The sequence below is a fragment of the Monodon monoceros genome, unplaced genomic scaffold (genome assembly GCF_005190385.1).
Source record: "Monodon monoceros isolate NGI ecotype Baffin Bay Population unplaced genomic scaffold, NGI_Narwhal_1 Super_Scaffold_9, whole genome shotgun sequence".
In the NCBI taxonomy this organism is placed as follows: domain Eukaryota; kingdom Metazoa; phylum Chordata; class Mammalia; order Artiodactyla; family Monodontidae; genus Monodon; species Monodon monoceros.
In genome coordinates this window covers 25,680,024-25,699,775 of record NW_021703786.1, presented here as the reverse complement: position 1 = coordinate 25,699,775, position 19,752 = coordinate 25,680,024, and the positions used below count along the sequence as shown (strand labels likewise).

At 48.7% G+C, this 19,752-nt stretch overlaps 1 protein-coding gene across 3 annotated transcripts in view; it reads right to left on the bottom strand.

The window, feature by feature from the left end:
- Window positions 1-19,752, bottom strand: part of NPLOC4 (NPL4 homolog, ubiquitin recognition factor) — a 61,877-nt gene that overhangs the window by 7,234 nt on the left and 34,891 nt on the right. For all 3 annotated transcript variants that reach the window (XM_029210846.1, XM_029210845.1, XM_029210844.1), the window contains exons 11-15: window positions 19,211-19,337; window positions 14,451-14,611; window positions 4,108-4,179; window positions 1,349-1,444; window positions 80-196 (exon numbers count right to left, since the gene is read on the bottom strand). In XM_029210846.1, coding sequence (XP_029066679.1) covers window positions 80-196; window positions 1,349-1,444; window positions 4,108-4,179; window positions 14,451-14,611; window positions 19,211-19,337 — 573 coding nt within the window. The remainder of the gene's footprint in view (window positions 1-79; window positions 197-1,348; window positions 1,445-4,107; window positions 4,180-14,450; window positions 14,612-19,210; window positions 19,338-19,752) is intronic.

The following is a 19,752-nucleotide window of genomic DNA, read 5'->3' as shown; positions in this document are numbered from 1 at the left end:
CAGGTTAAGGGGGACTTAGCTGCTCTGGTGCTGCCCAGCGTGCTCTGGTCTGAGGAGTGGAAGCCCACTTGGCCCGTACCTGCAGAGGCATGACGTCATTGGTGACCAGGAATAGCAGGAGGTGGAAATCCGAGATAGTGTCCAGGAACACGGATGAGGTGTTCTGAGACAGGTAGGTGGCCAGGCTGTGGAAGTCCTGGAGTGCCAGGTATGGGGGGACACAGACACGAGCACCCGTTAGTCCCAAGCCAGAGTCGCAGGAGAGCCACTGTCCTACAAAGATGGAACTGAACACGTTCGGCGCTGATGGATGGGCCTCCCCGTCTCCTTCCAGAACCACTTACTGGGAGCCAAGGACAGAGGAACGCAGTTGCAGAATAAGCTGTGGCCTCATCTCCCAGGAAAACACTCTCAGTACATTTGACTTATGGAAGAGTGTAAGCAACATGTCTGTGAAGCTGACCCAGCTGTGAGACATGTTCAAACTCACCTCTGGGGGCCAGTGGGAGTGGGAAGGGCCACTGCGGGGCTGGGAGAAGCCCCGTCTGTCTAGGTACATTGTTGATCCAGGGCAGCACGGTAGTGAGGAGTAGGAATCGGGGGGTGGTGGGGAGGATTACGTGACACTAACACTTTCAACAGGAGTGAAAGCGGGAGATTCAAGACTGCCACCCCAGTCAGTGGCTCTGCACCTCAACAAGCACCTGGGCAGATGGGCAGTGAGGAAACCAAAGCATCAGAGAGGCCTTGTACACTAATCACAGCTTCAGAAGACAATCTCACTGTACACATTCTTTAACCAGGCCCCTTTCTGTAGTGCCTGTTATCAACTTGGGATGTGTGTTCACAGACCATTGATGTGGCAGGACAAGGCAGTCACAGCAGTTCTGATCGGGCCTGATGTGCAGGTGAGAGCCAAGGTGGCCAGGCCACATGCGCCCCCACGGCTTGGATGGTGCCTGAGAGACATGGCAGGGTGATGAGGTAGGGGGCAGAGCACGCAGCAAAGTGAGACGCTGTCACAAAAGACAACGCTTACCAACAATCAATAACGTTGTTGGGAGAGGACAAAAAGTGACCAATAAAACAGGCCCCCTGAGAACGGTCCTTCCAGCAAATCCACAGGCCTGAGGGCTTACAGGGATTTGCCTCTGTGCTCATCCACTGCCCCTGCCCTGGAGAGGGCTCGTGTGATCAGCAGTGTCTTAGACAAAGGCCTAGCCAGGTTTTGTCACAAAAACAAATCAGGAGAGTCAGAAAGCTTGCTACTTTCTAGAAAAACAATAGTGACACTAGATAAACAAACAGTAGGGACTCTAAATTATGTTTCTAAAGACAAAGAGCTTACCTGTGTCTCACCCAATACATCCCGGTTTTCAATAGGAAATGGATTTTGTGAAATAGAAAAAGTATAAACTGGATCCTTGGGGAAAGTTGTTGTGATCTAATGAACGAAAACACAAACCCGTGATAAATTAACTGTGCTATAAACAAGGGTGTGGGCCCTGAGCACACCCCTCCCTGGAGCCCTGAGCTGCTCACAGCAGCAAGAGTCCTAACTGTTCTACACTGAAGGGACTGCTTAACTATTAGGACAGCCCCTAAATGAAAACTCTGAAAACTGTGACTCTGGAAGGCAAACGGAAGAATCGTTTTTCATGACTGGTAAGATCATGGTGCCTGTGGGCAGGTTCCTAACTCCAGCCCCACTGGGACGGCCTCTCACACAGCTGCTCTCCTGCTGCCGCGGGTGAACCAGAGAGTGGGCCACAGGAAAGAGCACAGGTGTGAGCGCCATCTCAGGAGCAGACTCTGTTCCTGTCACCGGGTCTGGAGGGCATGTGCAGAACCAGCCCCTGATGGTTTTGAGAGCCACAGTGCCCTCCAGCGAGCTGGCTGAAGCCTTCTGAATTCCCAGGCACCACTCCATGGAGCCTGGGCATGTCCAGGCAGGAAGAGAAGCAAGGCCACTGAGATGCAGGCATGGCTCTCGCCTGAAGATGGCTGGAGTCAGGAGCTTGTGTCCAAAGGGGAGCCTAAGCCCTTCATTTGGCTCAGACATGCTTTAGAAACAACAGAGGGCATTTTAAATCCTACAATCAATAGAAGCTACAGGGACAGTGGCAAATGTGCAAGAATCAATACAAGTACAGTTTCTCATTCCTCCTGGCAGATGCTCCTCCCCCAAAACGCACCCAAGTGTTAGCCATCGTCAGCCATCTTTCGGCTGACACAGCTTTCCCTCTGCACTGTAACACTAGCAGCAGCAGATTATGCCTCGTCCAGATTGAGCGTAGCTATTCTGGTTCCTTCGGGACTATTTCTAAAGAATGAAAATGTTGCTCTGGCCTGTTTTCTGCATCAGTGAAGGCAGCGAGCTGTTCCAGGCCTGCTGGCCCAGGACCTGCTGTGACTGTGCCAGCGCTGTGAACGGTAAGCTGAGCCATCAGCGGCTCCCTAAATCGAGCCCCGCTGGCCTTTTATGGACAAGACCACGTGGCCTCAGGGCACAAGGTGTGGCCTTGAGCACACTGCCAAGTCCTACTGTGAGGCCTCGCTCTGTTCATCAGAGAGATACAGACGACCAGAGAGCCCAAGCCTCCTAAGGCTGCCGTGAGGATCAAATGCACCCAGACACGTGGAGCCCACAGAATGGGTGGCACATGTGGGGCTCAGTCTCAGCTGTTGTCATGATTCTAGAGATGGCAGAGGGGCCACTCTGCTGCAGAGGCAAGGCCTGTGGCCTGCTCTCGCCCCTCGCTTTGAAAGGCAGATAAAGGAGTGGACCAGCAACAACAGTAGGCCCACTAGTTAAGTAAATGTGGAATTAAGGGAAGTATTTGTTAGACCTGTAATTGCAACAGACCTTGGAGAGCAACAGAACTGAGGTTCATACTGCAGTCTGAACATCCCAGATGCCGGGGGAGAGGATGCAGGGTGGTGAGCACTTTGTTTTCTGCTCAAATCCTCTCCCTACCCAGCCTGCCTTGTCACCTAGCTGATGCCTGGCCACCTGCAGAGCACCTCTGCAGAAGCCTGGAAGAGCCACCTGGTCATGAGGTTTAGTCATCAGATGCCCTGGTCAGGTTGGGGTCTGGGGCCGGGCGAGCAGCTGAGCACACCTGTCTGGGCACCTGCTCCAACCTCCTTCCACAGTAAGAGAGCGCTTGGGTATCACAGGGTGGAATGCTCCCCCATCAACCAAACACTACAGTGACAACCACTAAGGCAAGAACTTAGCTCCTCTGTGAAAGGAAAGGGATGGGGAGGCCACTGGGAGAGAAGACCTCAGGAAGCTGGCTTTAAATCACGCAGACTCCTCCTAAGTGTATGCTCCATCAATCTGTTTTCATCTTAATTACACCCTAGGTAGTCTAAAAAGCAGATGCCTTTATGGCCTAGGTAATAAATATGTTCTCGGGAGCTGTCAGTTGGAATGGAGCGTTGGCGGGCTCAGCTCACAGGGACCCACTGCTCCAAATGCAATGATACTTTATGGCCTGAATCATATGCCCATCCTAGTCCAAATGCAGCCTGAATTCATCCTGGCAGGCAGCAATTAGGAAATGAGCCGCCTCCCATACCCTTTGGACAGAGCGCTGACTACTGCAAATGCATCAGGCTCTAGTCCTGCAGCACGCACTCCCCTCTGCACTGTGGCCACATCTCCGTGAGCAGAGCACACCCCCAGAAAGGAGCCGAGACTTGGGGAAGGCGTGTCGGTACCAGGTACCTTCTTGGCTCCTGGAGTGCCCCCCTGGAGACCATGCTGCCCTCACGAGTGGGCCTCTGAGCTGTGGCCAGGGCAGCACCTGTGCACAGAGCCAGGGAGAGGCTCGCTGACCTCCAGAGGCTGCTTGGCCTTGTCGGTGGTCCTTTGCTACACTTTAGGTTGGGAGAAGTTAACCCCTTAAATTGTTTTTAAGGAAATAAAAAACGAAAAGCCCTTAAGGTTTCTAGCTTTTCAGGGATGCCAGGAGCTCAGTGACTCAAAACACCTCTGGATGCCTGTCCTGTGTAGGCAGAAGAGCAGGTATTCAAGCCGCCACCCTTGCGAGGTCACCCCCAGCCGTCCTGACCTCCAGGGGGGAGATGACACACACTTACGTCTATGATCAGATACTCCACGGGCAGGGGGCGAGCCAGCTGGGTAATCTCGTTGCCAAACTTGTCTATGTCCTGAAACACAAGACAAAGGTCCAGGGCGTGAGTGCAGGTGTGCCGACCTGTGACAGGTTTTCCATTCACACGCTTGTCTCACCCCTTAAATTACTACAATTCTTGTTGAAGTATATGAAAAGCAGAGAGGAAAATGTGCATATTTTTGCAGTGAATCCACCTTCCATCACTTCTTGGAGCTCTTGACGACGGCCAAGACTCAAGAAAGCAGCCTTGGGGGCTTCCCTGGTGGCGCAGTGGTTAAGAATCTGCCTGCCAATGCAGGGTACACGGGTTCGAGCCCTGGTCCAGAAAGATCCCATATGCCGCAGAGCAACTAAGCCTATGCGCCACAACTATTGAGCCTATGCTCTAGAGTCCGTGAGCCACAACTACTAAGCCCATGCACCACAACTACTGAAGCCCGCGCGCCTAGAGCCCATGCTCCGCAACAAGAGAAGCCACCGCAATGAGAACCCCACGCACTGCAACGAAGACCCAACGTAGCAACAAACAAATATATATATATATATAGCACCAGCCTGGTGCTAAAGCTGTGGAGACACAGACCGCGGGATCCCACCCCGTCAGGCTACATCTGTGCCCCTCCTCCTCTATAAGCTCTCCCTAGTCTCACACCTGAATGCTAACTCTTAACAACCTTACACACACCTCTGGAAACCCAACTTCATGGAAACTTAATCCATTAATAAAATAAACACACACACAAATCAGTACACATACACACAAATACGCAGACATGGAAAACCACCACCACCAATCTGTCAAAGTCTAAACTTCTTTTGCTTTATCAGATGCATGTAACATAGTTTAATTATGGGGAAAAATGGCCAGCATATGTTCATTAATCATAAAATGAAAATGAGATCTGATTTATGTCAAACTTGCTGAGTTCAAACACAGCTCTAGAAATAAATTCATAAGAACCAACACTTTTCATTAAAGATTCTGCAAGAGGGGGTCATATTTTCTATTTAAATCATCACTTAACATTATATAAATCATTCATCGAGTCATATATAAATTATACATCCATGATTTCCAATTATGGGGCCTTACATAAAAGCTTATGTTTATTAAAGCTCTCAGACCCTAATGGGTGTCAAGCAGATCTCTCTGAGGTGTGCAGGTGACACAAAGCCACCCTTAGCACATCACACCTTCCGGGGATGTCAGAGGCCCATGCCATCTTTTGAGACAACCTTCTCAGGCTGTCCTACATTAAACCGAGTCCATTATCCTAACAGGAATTCCAGAGGCTCCATGTGGCCCTGCTCTTTTTTTATTTTATTTTCCCCAGAAATTAAACTCTCTGGTCCTCAGCACATCTCAGATTATCCACACCTTCCCTACCTTTTCTCTGTTCACAACCCAGAGAGTTGCTAGCAAGAACCTGCCCCTCTGCCCTTCCAGAAAACGGTCCAAATACATCTAACCAAACACATCTAAGCCAGCCACATAGGGAGCAGGAGCACCATCAAAGGACAGGTTCCTGGAAACAGTGTCCGTTCTGTCTGTCTGCCTTCCTTTGAGGTTGGAATACTGTCCCTTCCACCTGGGCAAGAGTCCCTGGTCCTTCCGCATGCTCGTTGCTGCAGCAGGTAGGCTGGGCCTGGCTTTCTGTGGCTCTACCAGCTTTGACAGTGGCAGCCCAAGGTATGAGGCCTGCTGAGTGGGTCCTGGGGCCCCAGAAGCGGTAGTTTCTCACTGGAGGAAATACAGGAGGAGGCGGGAATCAAACCCAATCAAACTAAATCACCATTTCCAAAAATATACGCTTGCCCCTACAAGAAACAACCTGCAACAATTCACACATAATTAGCCCGTCTGGAATTCATCTTCAAATCTAATTAAGCTCTAATATGCAAAGACATTTTCCCAGCACCTGTTCGCTTTAATCTTCCCCTCTAGGGATGATTCTTGTTAAATGCCCCCCTCTCTTTTTTGTGTGTCATGCTATTCTCTTTCAAATTTAACTACCCCATTGCATCCTTCTGCTCCCCAAGAAAATAGAGGTGCTGCATCCCCTTCTCTTCCCTGGAGGAAAAGCAGGTACCTTCTCTCTCTCCCCCATGCCTTCACTCAAATGTTTTTGCCAACCAAGCCCTAGCCCCACACACCATTTTAAAAGGCGATTACTTTTTATGGGCGTTAGCAAATGTCAGGCAGAGCACACCAGGAGGAAGACACCTTAATTCTTAGTTGGCAGCTGCCAAAGTGTCAGAAATTTTATCTCCACCTGGAGCAAGACACTGGGAGAGTCAGAAATTGAGGTCCCTGGTGCCTCGCTACCTGCTATCGGCCATGTCTGGAAACATCAACAAGAAATCCAGGGATCTCTGTCTTTGTTAGCTCAAAGGCAGGCAGGCTTTGTGCCAGGACAACAGCAAACTCCACTTACTGGGTGGAACCATCTTGCTTTGGAAAAGGAAAATGAAATCCTTAATGTATTGCTTTTCTTCTTACAAAACTGGCAAGAAGGTAACAAGTGAAACTAGCAGTTTCTGAGACTTCGCAGAATAAAGCAAGAAAAAAAGTTCTCAGGACAAAGTTTCTTAAAGAATCCCGTTTAGGACTACCCTGGTGGTGCAGTGGTTAAGAAGCCGCCTGCCAATGCTGGGGACACGGGTTCGAGTCCTGGTCCGAGAACATCCCACATGCCACGGAGTAACTAAGCCCATGCGCCACAACTACAGAGCCTGCTCTCTAGAGCCTGCGTGCCGCAACTACTGAGCCCGTGTGCTGCAACTACTGAAGCCCGCGTGCCTAGAGCCCATGCTCCGCAACAAGAGAAGCCACCGCAATGAGGAGCCCGCACACCGCAACAAAGACCCAACGCAGCCAAATTAAAAAAAAAAAATTAAAATTTAAAAATTAAAAAAAGTAAAAGCACTAAAAGAAAATGTAGGTAAATATACAGCTTTGAAGTAAAGAATTACTTCCTAAGTATGATGACAAAGGCAGGAATTACAATGAAAAAGGATTAACGTACCTTTGAAATCACAAAATGTTACACCTTACTTTGTATGAAAAGTATAAAGAAAATGAGATTCTGGCATGTGTCTGCAATATATGACAAAGGGTTAATGTATAAAGACTTCACAAACGAATGTGAAAGTGATGAACCACCTTACAAATACCTCAGGGCACACAGAGGCGATTCATAAAGAAAACACCAACACACACAGGGGACTTGGGACAGAGTGAGTGCAGAGCATGGGGTCCTGAGAGCAGGGCCCAGGCAGGCAAGCAGACTAGCGCAGGGCTGGCCTGCGGCACAGTCTGAGCATGTAACTGCAGCCTTCTTGGAGGAACTTTGGGAGACCACACGAAACCCTTGAAATATATGTTATCCTTTGACAAAGCAACGCTTGGAATGGTTTGCTTGGAATGTCTCAAGTAACTCAGCACACACATGGAGTGAGCTCCTGGATGAGCCACAAAGCACTTCTGGTAAGTGCCAGATGCTGGGACAAACCCGTGTTGGGCTGAGGACAGGTCAGTAAACGATGCCTAGGACAGAGAAGACTCCACAGTCCCCCCAGAGAGCGCTGGTCCCCTCCACAGCCGCGACGCCGCAGCTGCCTACATGCTCTCTCCTCCCTGCTGCAGCCACCTGTCAACTCTTCCAACTCCTCAGCACTGAGCCCACAACCACCCTTCATGCCAGGAACCCACCCTGCTGCCCCTCCACCTGGGCAGCTGCCTAAGAGCAGTGTTCCCTGGGGTCTCCAAGACCCTCTTTGTCCATTGAACAGTCTCGGCTTCTCTCCTCTACTTCCAAGGCTTTAATTTGGGGTTTCTGGGCAGATAACCGTGAAAAGGGCCTCTCAACCTCCTTCCGGTCCCACCACGTCAAACTTCAAACACGGGCACCTGAACTCACCCCACCCCCCCTGCTCTCACCACTACTCATCAAGGTTTACAACTCCAGCACCCACTACTCACCCAAACCAGAGACCCAGTTCCATCCTGTCCTCCCCGGGACCGTGCAAGGCCCATGGAGCTCTTGGCTCCAGGACACCCTCTCCATCCCCAAATGCCACGGGGAGCAGACACATGTCACCTGGACTGTGGCACCAGCCTTCTCACTGGCCACCGGACTCTGTACCCAGAAAGAATCTTCCACACCGGGGAGCTCCCTCCCCATGGCCTGGCCTTCAGCTCCTCCAGCCGCACCTCACACTGGACAGTAGGCCCCACCGCACATCTCCCTCCTGCTGCCCCTCCTGGATCGGCCCTGGCATTTGACACTCATGTTGCTGCAAAAGCCTCCTGCCTCCAGACCCCCCTTCACGCCACATCCAGCAAGGTCGTTCCAGAATCACCTTCCATCTTTCTTTCTTTGGCTTCTCACTGCCCACCACCCCCATCACATGCACACTCCAGCCAGACTGAGCCTGGGCCCCCTAGATGCACCATGCCCTCTGGACGTGTGGCCCCCAGATGGGCTTCCTCCCCACCTGGCTAACTTCCACGCCGCACTGGACACCTCAACAGCCACCAACAGACCACCTGGGAAGAGAGGATGATTGTGACTTGCTCATCACTGTAGCCCCGGGGTCTGGCGAGGGACGCCGCACCCTATCCACAGCTGGACTGAGTGCAGAGGCTGCGGTTCCAGAGGCAAGGCCCTGTCAACGTCCACGTGTCCATGCATGCACGCGGGGTGCTGGAAGGACAGGTGAAGGCGCGTGTTGGGGTATCTATTTCCTTATTAACCTGTAATGCAGGATTTCCCATAAAAAATATACATTTGATTTCACATTAATAAAATGTTCTCAGTTAATATTTAGAAGGCTTGCACTCCTAATGCACATGGAACCATGCACCTCACCGTTCTGCTGCCCGTCCCCAAGCATCCCCTCGCCGGCTGCCTAGATCCTCGCTCCAAAACCCTCCTCTGTGTGCACCTCTCCCCACCTTTACAGGAGGTGCTCCCCGGCCGTTCTTTCACTGGCTGCACGGGACTTCCTAGGACAGACAGATCAGAGCTGTAGACAAGGGTGGACCCTCAAGCTTTCCACCCCCATCTCCTGTGTGAACGCACATACAAACGTGTATACGTACAGACATCAACATCTACAAGTGTGCCTTTAAAAAACAAAAAGTTAATTGGGACTTTACTGTATATAGATACATTTGTAATTTTACATCATGAGTTTTATCCCATACCTTCAAGTAACTTTCAAACACACACCTTTAGTGATCACAGAATATCCCACCATATAGATGTATTGTAATTTAATGCCGTTATTAGACTTTTAGATTTTGCTTTAAGTCTTTGTTACCACAGATAACACCATGATGAACAGCCTTAGACAAATATGGGTACGTGTCCTGTTTACAAGGTATATTTTAAATCCAACCCCAAAGCCCACAGGAGGACTAAAAGGATTACTTAAATGTTTGCTTTCATAGGTCTGTTTGCTCAAACTGATATTTTCCTGAAACGTATGAGAAATGAGTGTCTCAAATCCTACAGGGCTGTAAACAATCCTGGGAAGCCCTTCTAGCCTGCTCTCACTAACAGGCAAGTGAGCGATCTAAGAAAACAGCAGCATGATTAAGGAAATAACGTGTGTTCCACGACAAAAGGGAGCTCTCTTCTTAAGGGCAAGAAACTTACAAGGCATGGAAATAAAAAGCAAATTTCCAACCTGATAAAGGGTACTACAAAAGAACAAAAAAACCCACAGCAAACTCATAGTTAATGATGAAATCCCGAAAGCACATCCTTTATAATTAAAAACCAGACAAAAGTGCTGATCACTAGACATTGTTCCAGAAGCCCTAGCCAGCACGAGGAGTGAAAATGAAGGGAAGGGAGAAAAAGAACTGTCACTCCTGGATAATACACTCATCTGTGTAGAGAACCCAGAACACACATACAAATTAGAGGAACAAGTAACAGCTGAACTGCCAAATGGTAGTTTTTATAATATGTAGAAACTATAAAGTACCTAGGAACAATCTAACAAATGACGGACAAGACTTTCAAGGAGAAAAATCCTAACTTTCTGAGAGAGGTCAAAGAACAAGAAACAAAGGGCAGCATCACACACATTGCGGGGGAGTGGGGTGGGGTGGGCCTGACCTATTTGTTTTGTGCAACCTGCAGGCAAGTCTCCATGAAGGAGTGGAGGGTCAGGAACAGTCAGAGCTCGGGAAGAAAAGCAGGGAAGGGCTGTGATGGATCAGGGACGAAGAGTAAAGTTACAGTGACTCGGACAGTGCGACGTTGGTGCTGGCTGAGGAACACCAGCCAGTGGACAGAAGGGAGGACAGAGACACAGCCACGATCACAGAGACGACTGGTAATGGAAAGGCACCACAGATCAACAGAGAAAGAAGAGGGTTTTTCCCAATAAATGGTGTTCAGTCGGTATATGACTAAAAAAAACTAAGAAGGAAACTGGGCCCCTATCTCACACCACACATCTGAAATAATTCCAGGTAGAAGAAGAATCCAAAAACATCAACCTTAGAGAAGACAAGATAACAGACTTTCTTTGTGATTCAAAATGCCAACCATAAAGACAAGATTCAGAAAACTGACCACATGGAAACGTAAACTTTCTGCCTCAATGACACCATGGGAGTGGAGAGGCAGAGGTGTCACACCCCTGACTGACAGGGTTAGAGGCAGGGAGAAAAAGATTGAACCACCCAGGGAAGAAGAGGAAACAGACACAACAAGCACGTTACGGGAGACAGGACGAGCCAACAAACAAAGAAAAAGGAGCCTGGCCTCACTTATGATCAGGACGGCACAGTTACAGCTCAAGGACATGCCCCATGGGTGTCTGAGTGGGGAGCAGGACTCGGGCCCAAGGCTGCGGAGCGTGGTGATTCGCACAGCATTCTGCTCGCACTGGGCACATGCCGAGGTGACATGATGGCCACACGCAGGCAGGTCTCAGGCCACACCGGGATAAGTGAATGTGGCCCATCTCCAAAGACAAAAGAACACAGTTTTGGGTCTACAGTGTGCAGCAACATATAAAACTCACAACACCTGCTTTAGGAAAACACACAAAGGAGGTAAAACTAGAAGAAAAGCAAGAATGTCATAGTGTACCCCCGAAGGTAGTGCTCCCTCTGGAGGGGGGAGAAAAGGAGACAGAAGCAGAGAGAAGGATCCAGCAGCTTCAGAGGCCACAGGAACGTTCTGGTCCTTAACTCTGGGGTAGAGACTCGGGATTGGTATTCCTGCTTTTTTTATTCCTTAAACATGTTTTATAAATAATCTTTCATATCTATTCAATATTTAATTTTTTTAAATTAATTTATTTTTGGCTGTGTTGGGTCTTCGTTGCTGTGTGCGGGCTTTCTCTAGTTGCGGCGAGCAGTGGCTACTCTTTGTTGTGGTGTGCAGGCTTCTCACTGCAGTGGCTTCTCTTATTGCGGAGCATGGACTCTAGGCACGCAGGCTTCAGTAGTTGTGGCACGCAGGCTCAGTAGTTGTGGCTCGTAGGCTCTAGAGCGCAGGCTCAGTAGTTGTGGCGCGTGGGCTTAGTTGCTCCGTGGCATGTGGGATCTTCCTGGACCAGGTCTCAAACCCTGGTCCCCTGCATTGGCAGGCGGATTCTTAACCACTGTGCCACCAGGGAAGTCCCTATATTTAATTTTTAAAACTCTGAAAAGAGAAAGAAATGACAGCCTGATGACCCTGGAGCAATGTATTCATGCACACTGAGCGCACCGGGGCTGCACAAGCCTCTGTGGCTAAAGGGGAGGGGCTCTCCACAAGGACAACAGGCCCCGTTACGGCCCCCAGACCAGTGAGCTGTGCCAAAAGGCTCAGGACGGCAGCCAGCAGGACCACCAGGTCTCAGGGTCTAAAAATGAGTCAAAACAGATTCTACATTACAAAACAGTGCCATACGAATGCATCTTATAAGATAGAAACTTTTGAGGGAAAGACTGAACCCTCACATTGGTTCCCAGCGTGGTGTGACTTGATGTGTGAATGTTTAATAATGGTTTAAAACTAATGATTCTTCAAAGTACCTGATGCCTACACAGGATTTGTGTAAGGGTGAGATCTGTGTTATCAAGCCAGGTAATTGCTATTAAACACCACAGGAGGGAAGAGACGATGGGAGTTCCTAAACAAGGCTCTTTGGAAATATTTTCTTTCAAGAATGATATGGAGAACCCTTTCCTGGGGCTCCTTACTGTCCCCAAATCTGAGGGGTCATCTAAGCAAGTTGTCACAGTCCAGCCTCACTCTGTCCCTCCACTGCCACCACCTGAAAAGAGCAGATACAACAGCGAGGCCTGCCTGCTGCAGAGGAAAGACAGACTGCTCGCTACCTACTGGCCTGGGCTTCCTGGCTCAGTGACAGTCCCCGCCCCGCAGCCCTCGGACCACGCAGCAGCGCTGATTCAGAAGCAGATTGAAGACCTTCATTCCAAAGAGCTGAGGAGGAGACCAGGAGCAGGGACAAGACTCTCAGGCCCTTGTGCCCTTCCTTTGCACATCACCCACTGCCACAGACACCCACAGCATGGACAAGCCAGCTCTAGACGGGGTCTCGGCCCCACTTCTGATCCCTGAAGAGGTGAAGTCTTTGTCACAATCAGGTAGTCTCTGGTCTCCAAATCACCACCAGGACGAGGCCCCGGAGCCCCTCAGCTTCTAGGCGCTCTCCTGGGTGTCTGATGCATCCCGCAGGTAGTAAGCTGCGCCCATACCACTGAATGCTATTCGGCAATGAAAAGAATGAAGTACTGCAGGCTGCAGGCACGGAGGAACCTTGAGACATTACGGTTAGTGGTGAGAAGTCAGTCACAAAAGACCACACACTGTAGGATTCCATCAGGGAAACCTCAGAGAAAGCAGATCAGCGGTTGCCAGGAGTTGGGAGGATTGGGGAGTAACTGTTAAAGGATGTAGGGCTTCTTTTGGGGGGACAAGAATGTTCTAAAATTAGATTGTGGTGATGGCTACACAACCCTGCGAACATCCTAAGAGCCCCTGAGCCGGGCACATTAAATGAGTGAATTGTGTGGTATGTGAATTGCATCTCAATAAAGCTGTTTAAAAATGCAGACTTAGGGACTTCCCTGGTCCAGTGGCTAAGACTACGTGCTCCCAATGAAGGGGGCCTGGGTTTGATCCCTGGTCAGGGAACTTGATCCCACATGCTGCAACTAAAAAATCCCATATGCCGCAACGAAAATCCCACATGCGGCAACGAAGATCCCACGTGCGGCAACTAAGACCTGGTGCAGCCAAATAAATAAATAAATAAATAAATATTTTTAAGAAAGAATTTTAAAAAACTAAATAAAATTTAAAAAAATAAATAAATAAAAATGCAGACTTGCTAGAACAATAAAAACAACAAAACAATGACTAGACATGCACACCTGATATAAAAAAATTGCTGAAAGATATCAAATCATTTTAAAGAAATTAGATCATCACTCTTTCTGGGTTTTCATTGCTTGCCTATTTTATTTCCAGGCCCCTTCTGCCAGCAGGTCTTTGTGGCCTAAGTGCAGTGAGATTGTGAGCAGACCTGTCAACCTAGAACTCCTTACACAGTGAAAATATCCTTCAGAAATGGAGAACAACGTACTTCTCAGACACACAAAAGCAGCCGGGAACGCAAGAAATATTAAAGGGGTCCTCCAGACAGAGCAGTGCCAGATGGAAACCAAAGTCTGCCCAGGACGGGGAACAGGCAGGGTGCCTGCCTGTGACCAGAGCAACTCCCATGAGGAGGATGGGAGCCGTGTTGCTAATTCCCAGGGAAGCACCCAACTCCGACTTGTTCAAACCAGATCACAGTTTTCAAAAAAATCATTTTTATAGCTTTCAAAGGAAACAAAGGTTTAGAAATGGAGAACTGCTCATCTAAGTGGTTAACCTAAACTCGGGTCCCCTCAGGAGAGCCTAACTTCTGCCAAACAGCTCCAACATTCACTCCTGCTGAGGCCCTGTTAGGCACCATTTCTCCTTTTCAGAAACTGAAACAGTCGGTGTTGCAGTGGTTTCACTTGTATTATGTACCCCTAAACCCAGTGTGTGTCACCCCCACTTCTGCTTATAAGCCCTAACACCACAGAAGCCTGCCTGAGTAGCTAACAAAGGCCCTGGAAATGCCAGAGTCCCTTATCCACAAGCTAGGCTCTAGACGGCCATGGCTGACCAACAGCTCCCATGGCCAGAATGCACCAAAATTAGCAACGTCCAGGACAGGTCAGCATCCACGCTGCTCTCCATCCACTTCTCTCTTTCGGTACCATTGCATTTTTACCTTATAAAACACATCAGGCACGTACTGCTCGCTGCTGGACTCCTTGGCATAGCCGAGCTCAGGGGCGTCCTTGCAGGGCAGCAGGCACTCATCTCGGACCAGCGCCATGCACTGATTGGACACCTGGTACCCTTCAAAGTGCACCTGGTTGTCGGGGCCACCTGCAAGAGAGAGACCTTCAGCGAGAATCCTCCAAAGGACGTTCAAAACAAGTGTCATCCTTTACTTTGGACCTGCAGAACCAACTCTCATGAGTGTGTCTTGGGTAAGAATCAAAAATGTTTGACAGCAATTTTACGACAGCCTTGGGCACAAGGCCTTGAGCACAGGGTGTACAGATGCCACTGCAGCTCCTCAAACATGCCCCACCAGCAACACGCTCTCTCAGAATCGGGGGGCAAGACTGTTAAACCTTCTCGAACACCCACCCAAAAGCATACTTGGGCTTCTGGTTTTTAGTATCACAGAGATGTGAACAACAGACAGAGCCCTGTGTTCCAGCAAATTCTGTTCTTGAGTGAATGCAGGGAGACGAATGGGAGTGGACGGGAGAACACAGAAACCTTTCCCAGCACAGTGTCAGTATCTGCATAGCATGGAGAGCAGCCCTGACCTCAGACACCTGTGCAGCTGGCACATCAAGGAGGCGTGGACCCCACCACAATGCCTAGGAGGTTGCTCTCCCTGCACCGAGCCCTGCCCTCCACGCCTTCCACTCTAACCTCTCTCAGGCCCTGCTCCAAAGAAACCCACAGTAGGGCTTACAGTTTGGGACAAGGGTAAAACCCATCCCAAACGGGTCAGGAGGTCAGGCAGTACCGAGCATGCAGCCATCTTCCTCCCCTGCAGAATCAGGGTCACACTCTGACAACTGTAACAGCCATCATTTTTATGGCTTTGGAGAATTTTAAAAAACCTTCAATATCTCTTAGTTTCTTTGACAAAAACAGAATAAGTTACTGATCAGGGAACAGAAATTTTATCTGTCTGGCTTTCAAACATTTACCAGAAAGCAGATCTGATGGCCAAGCAATCAAAAATGTGAAGGACAGGGCAGAGCCAGCCTCCAAGGGACAAACAGGGGCCTGCGTCTGCTCGACTCTGCACACCAGAGGCCAACAGCAGCTGGCTTCCAAATGCTGCGTCACACTGGGCTCCAAAGGCCAGGTGGACAGTCAAGCCTAGCATCTTCTCTCTGGCCACACACTCGGGGGAGGTGGCCAGGCCTGGACAGTGACCGCTAACTAAGGTCAAGGCAGCAAACACAGGGCATGTGACCCTCTGGTGCAATCCGGGGAATGAACATCATAGCACAACGAGTGTGCAGTTCACAAGGAGCAGAGGAGGTCGGGAAGGAATCTGGAGGAGCCGCCCTTGGTGTGTGTACTGTAAACCTGTGCTGGTTTTGAGATAGATGTGGCCTGTGAGAATCAGGGAAAAATGGAAAGCAGTATTTATAAAACAGAAGATTCTTAAAAAAAGCAAACTCAGTCCATATGGATAGTCTCCAAAGGCAGAGTCACTGACAGGAACCACAAGCTCCCCATTCCATGTGGAAAAGCAAGAAACCAGGTCCTGAGGGGTTCTCTGAACCTTGCTCTGGTACCGTCCCAGAGATGAAGCAGGCCAGGCCAGTTAACTCTCATTCCCTTCCCAAATCAGTCCATCAGGAAGTCCACTGTGTGATGGAAAGGGGCGGTGATAAAGGACAGCTGCTACTGAGTCTGAGACGCAGCCCAGAAAGTAACATGCACAGCTGAGAAATGAGTACGAGTGTGCCAGGTGACCAAGACACAGACACCAGCATCGTGGCAGGGAGTTTAAACTTGGGCTCTGTGATGATTCTCCTTCCGCAAGCTCCTTCATGTGCACATGAGCAAACCCCACATGTAATCATCACTCTTTTCCCCTAAAGGTTTCAAGCTAGAGAAGTTCTTAGAAGGGATCCGCAGACACAAGGCCAAATGGTAATGCCCCCACACCCCAGCCAGCACCTGGGCCTGCAGCATCAGCAGCAGCTGTGGGGAGCTGACAGCAGCCTGACCATGGAAGCACCATGAACCCCGGGACACACCAGCCAGTCTCCCGGGAGACGGCCATAAACACACAGGACTGCTCCTTCCTGTCCCATCAGGGTCTTAAGGATGGGACTTCGGCAAGGGCATTTCAAACAGCTCCCCAGGGTACCAACACGTCCCTGGTCAAGAACCACTGATGTGGAGGAAGAGAACAATCTGTCTGGAGTCAGAAGATCTCTGACACTTTGGATAACCACCTTCCATCGCTGCCCCCTGGGAAAGGGAGAGGAATTATGAGTCTGAGCATCTCACAGCATTACCAAGAGGGACAAATCAGCACAGATGTGAAAGGACTCTAACTGCAGATCTTATTATAAGTTAAGTGATTTTCTGCCTTATAGTTCGAAAACCCTAGTAAAGTGCCAATTTCGGAGGCAAAAATTCCAAGGTCAATCTATAATTTCCAAATTCCCACCTGAGTCAATAACTGAAAGTACAGGCAGCCCCCAAGTTGGAAACTATTTATAATTCGAAACGTGTACCAGTTCTTTGGGCCCACTGAATAATTCCCCATAGAAACAGTAATTAAAGGGGTTAGGTTACCATGGGAGCCCATGGAAGCCTAAAACAGCAGTTCTCAGAAGAAGCAGTTCTGGAAATCTGTGGAGATGATTTTTGGTTGTCTCAACGAAGGGGGGCAGCGGGGGGCAGGGGCTGCCAGTTTTAGCAGGCTAGAGTCAAAGGTACCAGACGTCCTGCTGTGTCCAGGGAGTCCCACACAATAAAGAACTGTTCCATATCCCACATGGCCTTGAAATGTCCCCCTAACACTCCTGTAGGCAAAACCCCTATTTGTGATGATCTAGGATTAGAATCAATTGTATTTTATACACAGCCACAGAAACAAACACGCCCAGCTTTAACACACAGAGAATCCTCTAGAAGCATGATACCACATAAGCTGAGGAAGGGCCCTGCTTGGCTCAGAGCTCCGTGGAGAGCTGCTGAGTGTCTGGGAACCACGTCGCTGATGCCTGTGCAGGCCCCGCCCCACAAGGTTGGCAGCTCCGGCTCCTCCCCTGTGCTCTCCTCAGCAGGCACCAGTCCCCAAGCACTGGCACGCAGAATGCACTGTCTTATTACATGCATGCTCCTTCACTATTCTTCCTCCTCAATGTTACAGTCAGCCTACTACTCTGCTTTCTTTTTTAGACTCAGGTGTGTGGGCAGGTATATTATCTACGAATTTCACTTTCTGGATAGTAAAGAGGTGTCACAAATGTTCTAAAGAGAGGGTGTCCAGTCTGATAGGCTTGAGAACCACCAGCCTAAATGCCTGGACCCAGAATCTCAGCCTAAATGAAGGGGGCAGGGGTTTATGTGATGCAGAGAGTATAAAGAGAATACTTTCCTCCCCTTCATCAAACAGAAAGCTGGCTTGGCAAAATTCTGATTATGTAAAACGTGTCTCTTCTCTGCTCTCCTCCTTGGCTCCTGCTACCCTGAGCGCTCTCATCACAACAGGCCCCCTGCCCCATCTGCCCCCGTGGAAAGACTCTATGCTATGGAATTACTGCTTCCGCAAATCCCAGTCCAAACTCCCATCCACTTCCTTAAGCATCTGACCCCATTAATTTATGCTAACATGTGAACAATGCAGCCATGGCCTCTCATGCTCCCAAAGTACATTCATTTCAAAAAGAAGGTGCTGGTCACTCTAAATGGATCTCAAATCAAATGGATCTTAAAAATTCAGACAGTATGATAGATGTTTTCCTTCCCATGGCAGTGGTAACAGGCTCAGCTGGGATTAATAAGGGATCTAGTTACTTACATGCTTGGGCTGTTTGTAAACTGGTATTTTGAACTAGAGGAAGCATGGTTACCATGAACAAACTGGATTATCATCTCTGTAATGGTAGAACCCAAGTCTTCACAGTATAGAGGTTAGTGTTTACTTTAAAAAACTGACCAAAGAGATTGTTTTTATTAGTTGGTTCTCCAAGTTTCAAATTCCTACTTCTTTCAAATCATATGGTCTTATGCCTGGCTTTTCTCTAGGACAGCATCTCAAGTATGTTATAAAAGATTTGGTGGCACTTTTTTACAGGCCACAGTCTTTTATTATTATATATTCATGATGTACATAACATGTAGTATGATGTGCACAACATCTCACACACACACACTCATCACTCCCAAAAAAAAGCTTTATGGAAATGGTTTCTTAAAATGATACTCCCACTCATAAATAAAAAAGTAACAGAAACAGTAAATCCCTCTTCTCCTGCACAGCTAGACAGAGTCATCCTTGGTTACTGCAAAGGGGCAAAGATAGCCCAGAACTCAGATCCAGAACCAAGTGAACTTGGACTGAGGCCAAGAGAATGGACTAGAGGAGGGCTACACTGAGGCCGCAATTCTAGTAGTTTTGTGTGATGCTGAGTAGTTCAAGATTTTTGCCGCAAACCAAAAAAGAAGAATCTTATGTCTCACAGGCCCATTAAGAAAATCTATTGTAGGGACTTCCCTGGTGGTCCAGTGGTTAAGACTCTACACTTCCACTGCAGGAGGCACGGGTTCAATCCCACATGCCGTGCGATGCAGCCAAAAAAAAAAAAAAAAAACAAGGAAAGAAAGAAAATCTATTGTAACTAAGTTAAGAATGCAAAGCTACTGAAAGAGGAACAAAACATATTAACAAGGTAGTAATATTTACAATATAAATGCTCCCATTTATACCTGTAGCCACTGCAGTAACAAACTTGGATCCAAAATGTCCATCTGGAGAGAGTCGACATATGTTGGGATGCTTATTTTGAAAGTCTCCTGCAGTGATACATTCTTCTGAACTCAGGAAATAGGTGTCCTAAGAAAAGAGAACCAGCATACCAAGTTTTATAGCATCATGTCAAAATATGCTTCTATTTCTTCTTTAGAAAATATTAAGAACTAAACTATGACACATCACAAACTACAGTGAAGCAAGTACCTATAATTCCTGACTGTTACCAACTCCTTACAGAAAAACACGTGTAACCAGTAACGCCTTAGAAGCACAGGCAATCCACCTCATGGGCTGACCTCCAAAAAGCAGTGGTTTATAAAGGTAAAGTCTCTCTGATCTCCGAGACAGAATGAACAGACCCAGCCTTAATTTATCAAGAACACTGTGTTGAAAATAACATGGTCTAAAAGCCAGGGTGAGCTGTGCAGAGACACTGGAGAATGCAGCCCAGAGCTGGTCCATAACAAGCTCTGGCCGAGCGAGCATCCCTGCCCCA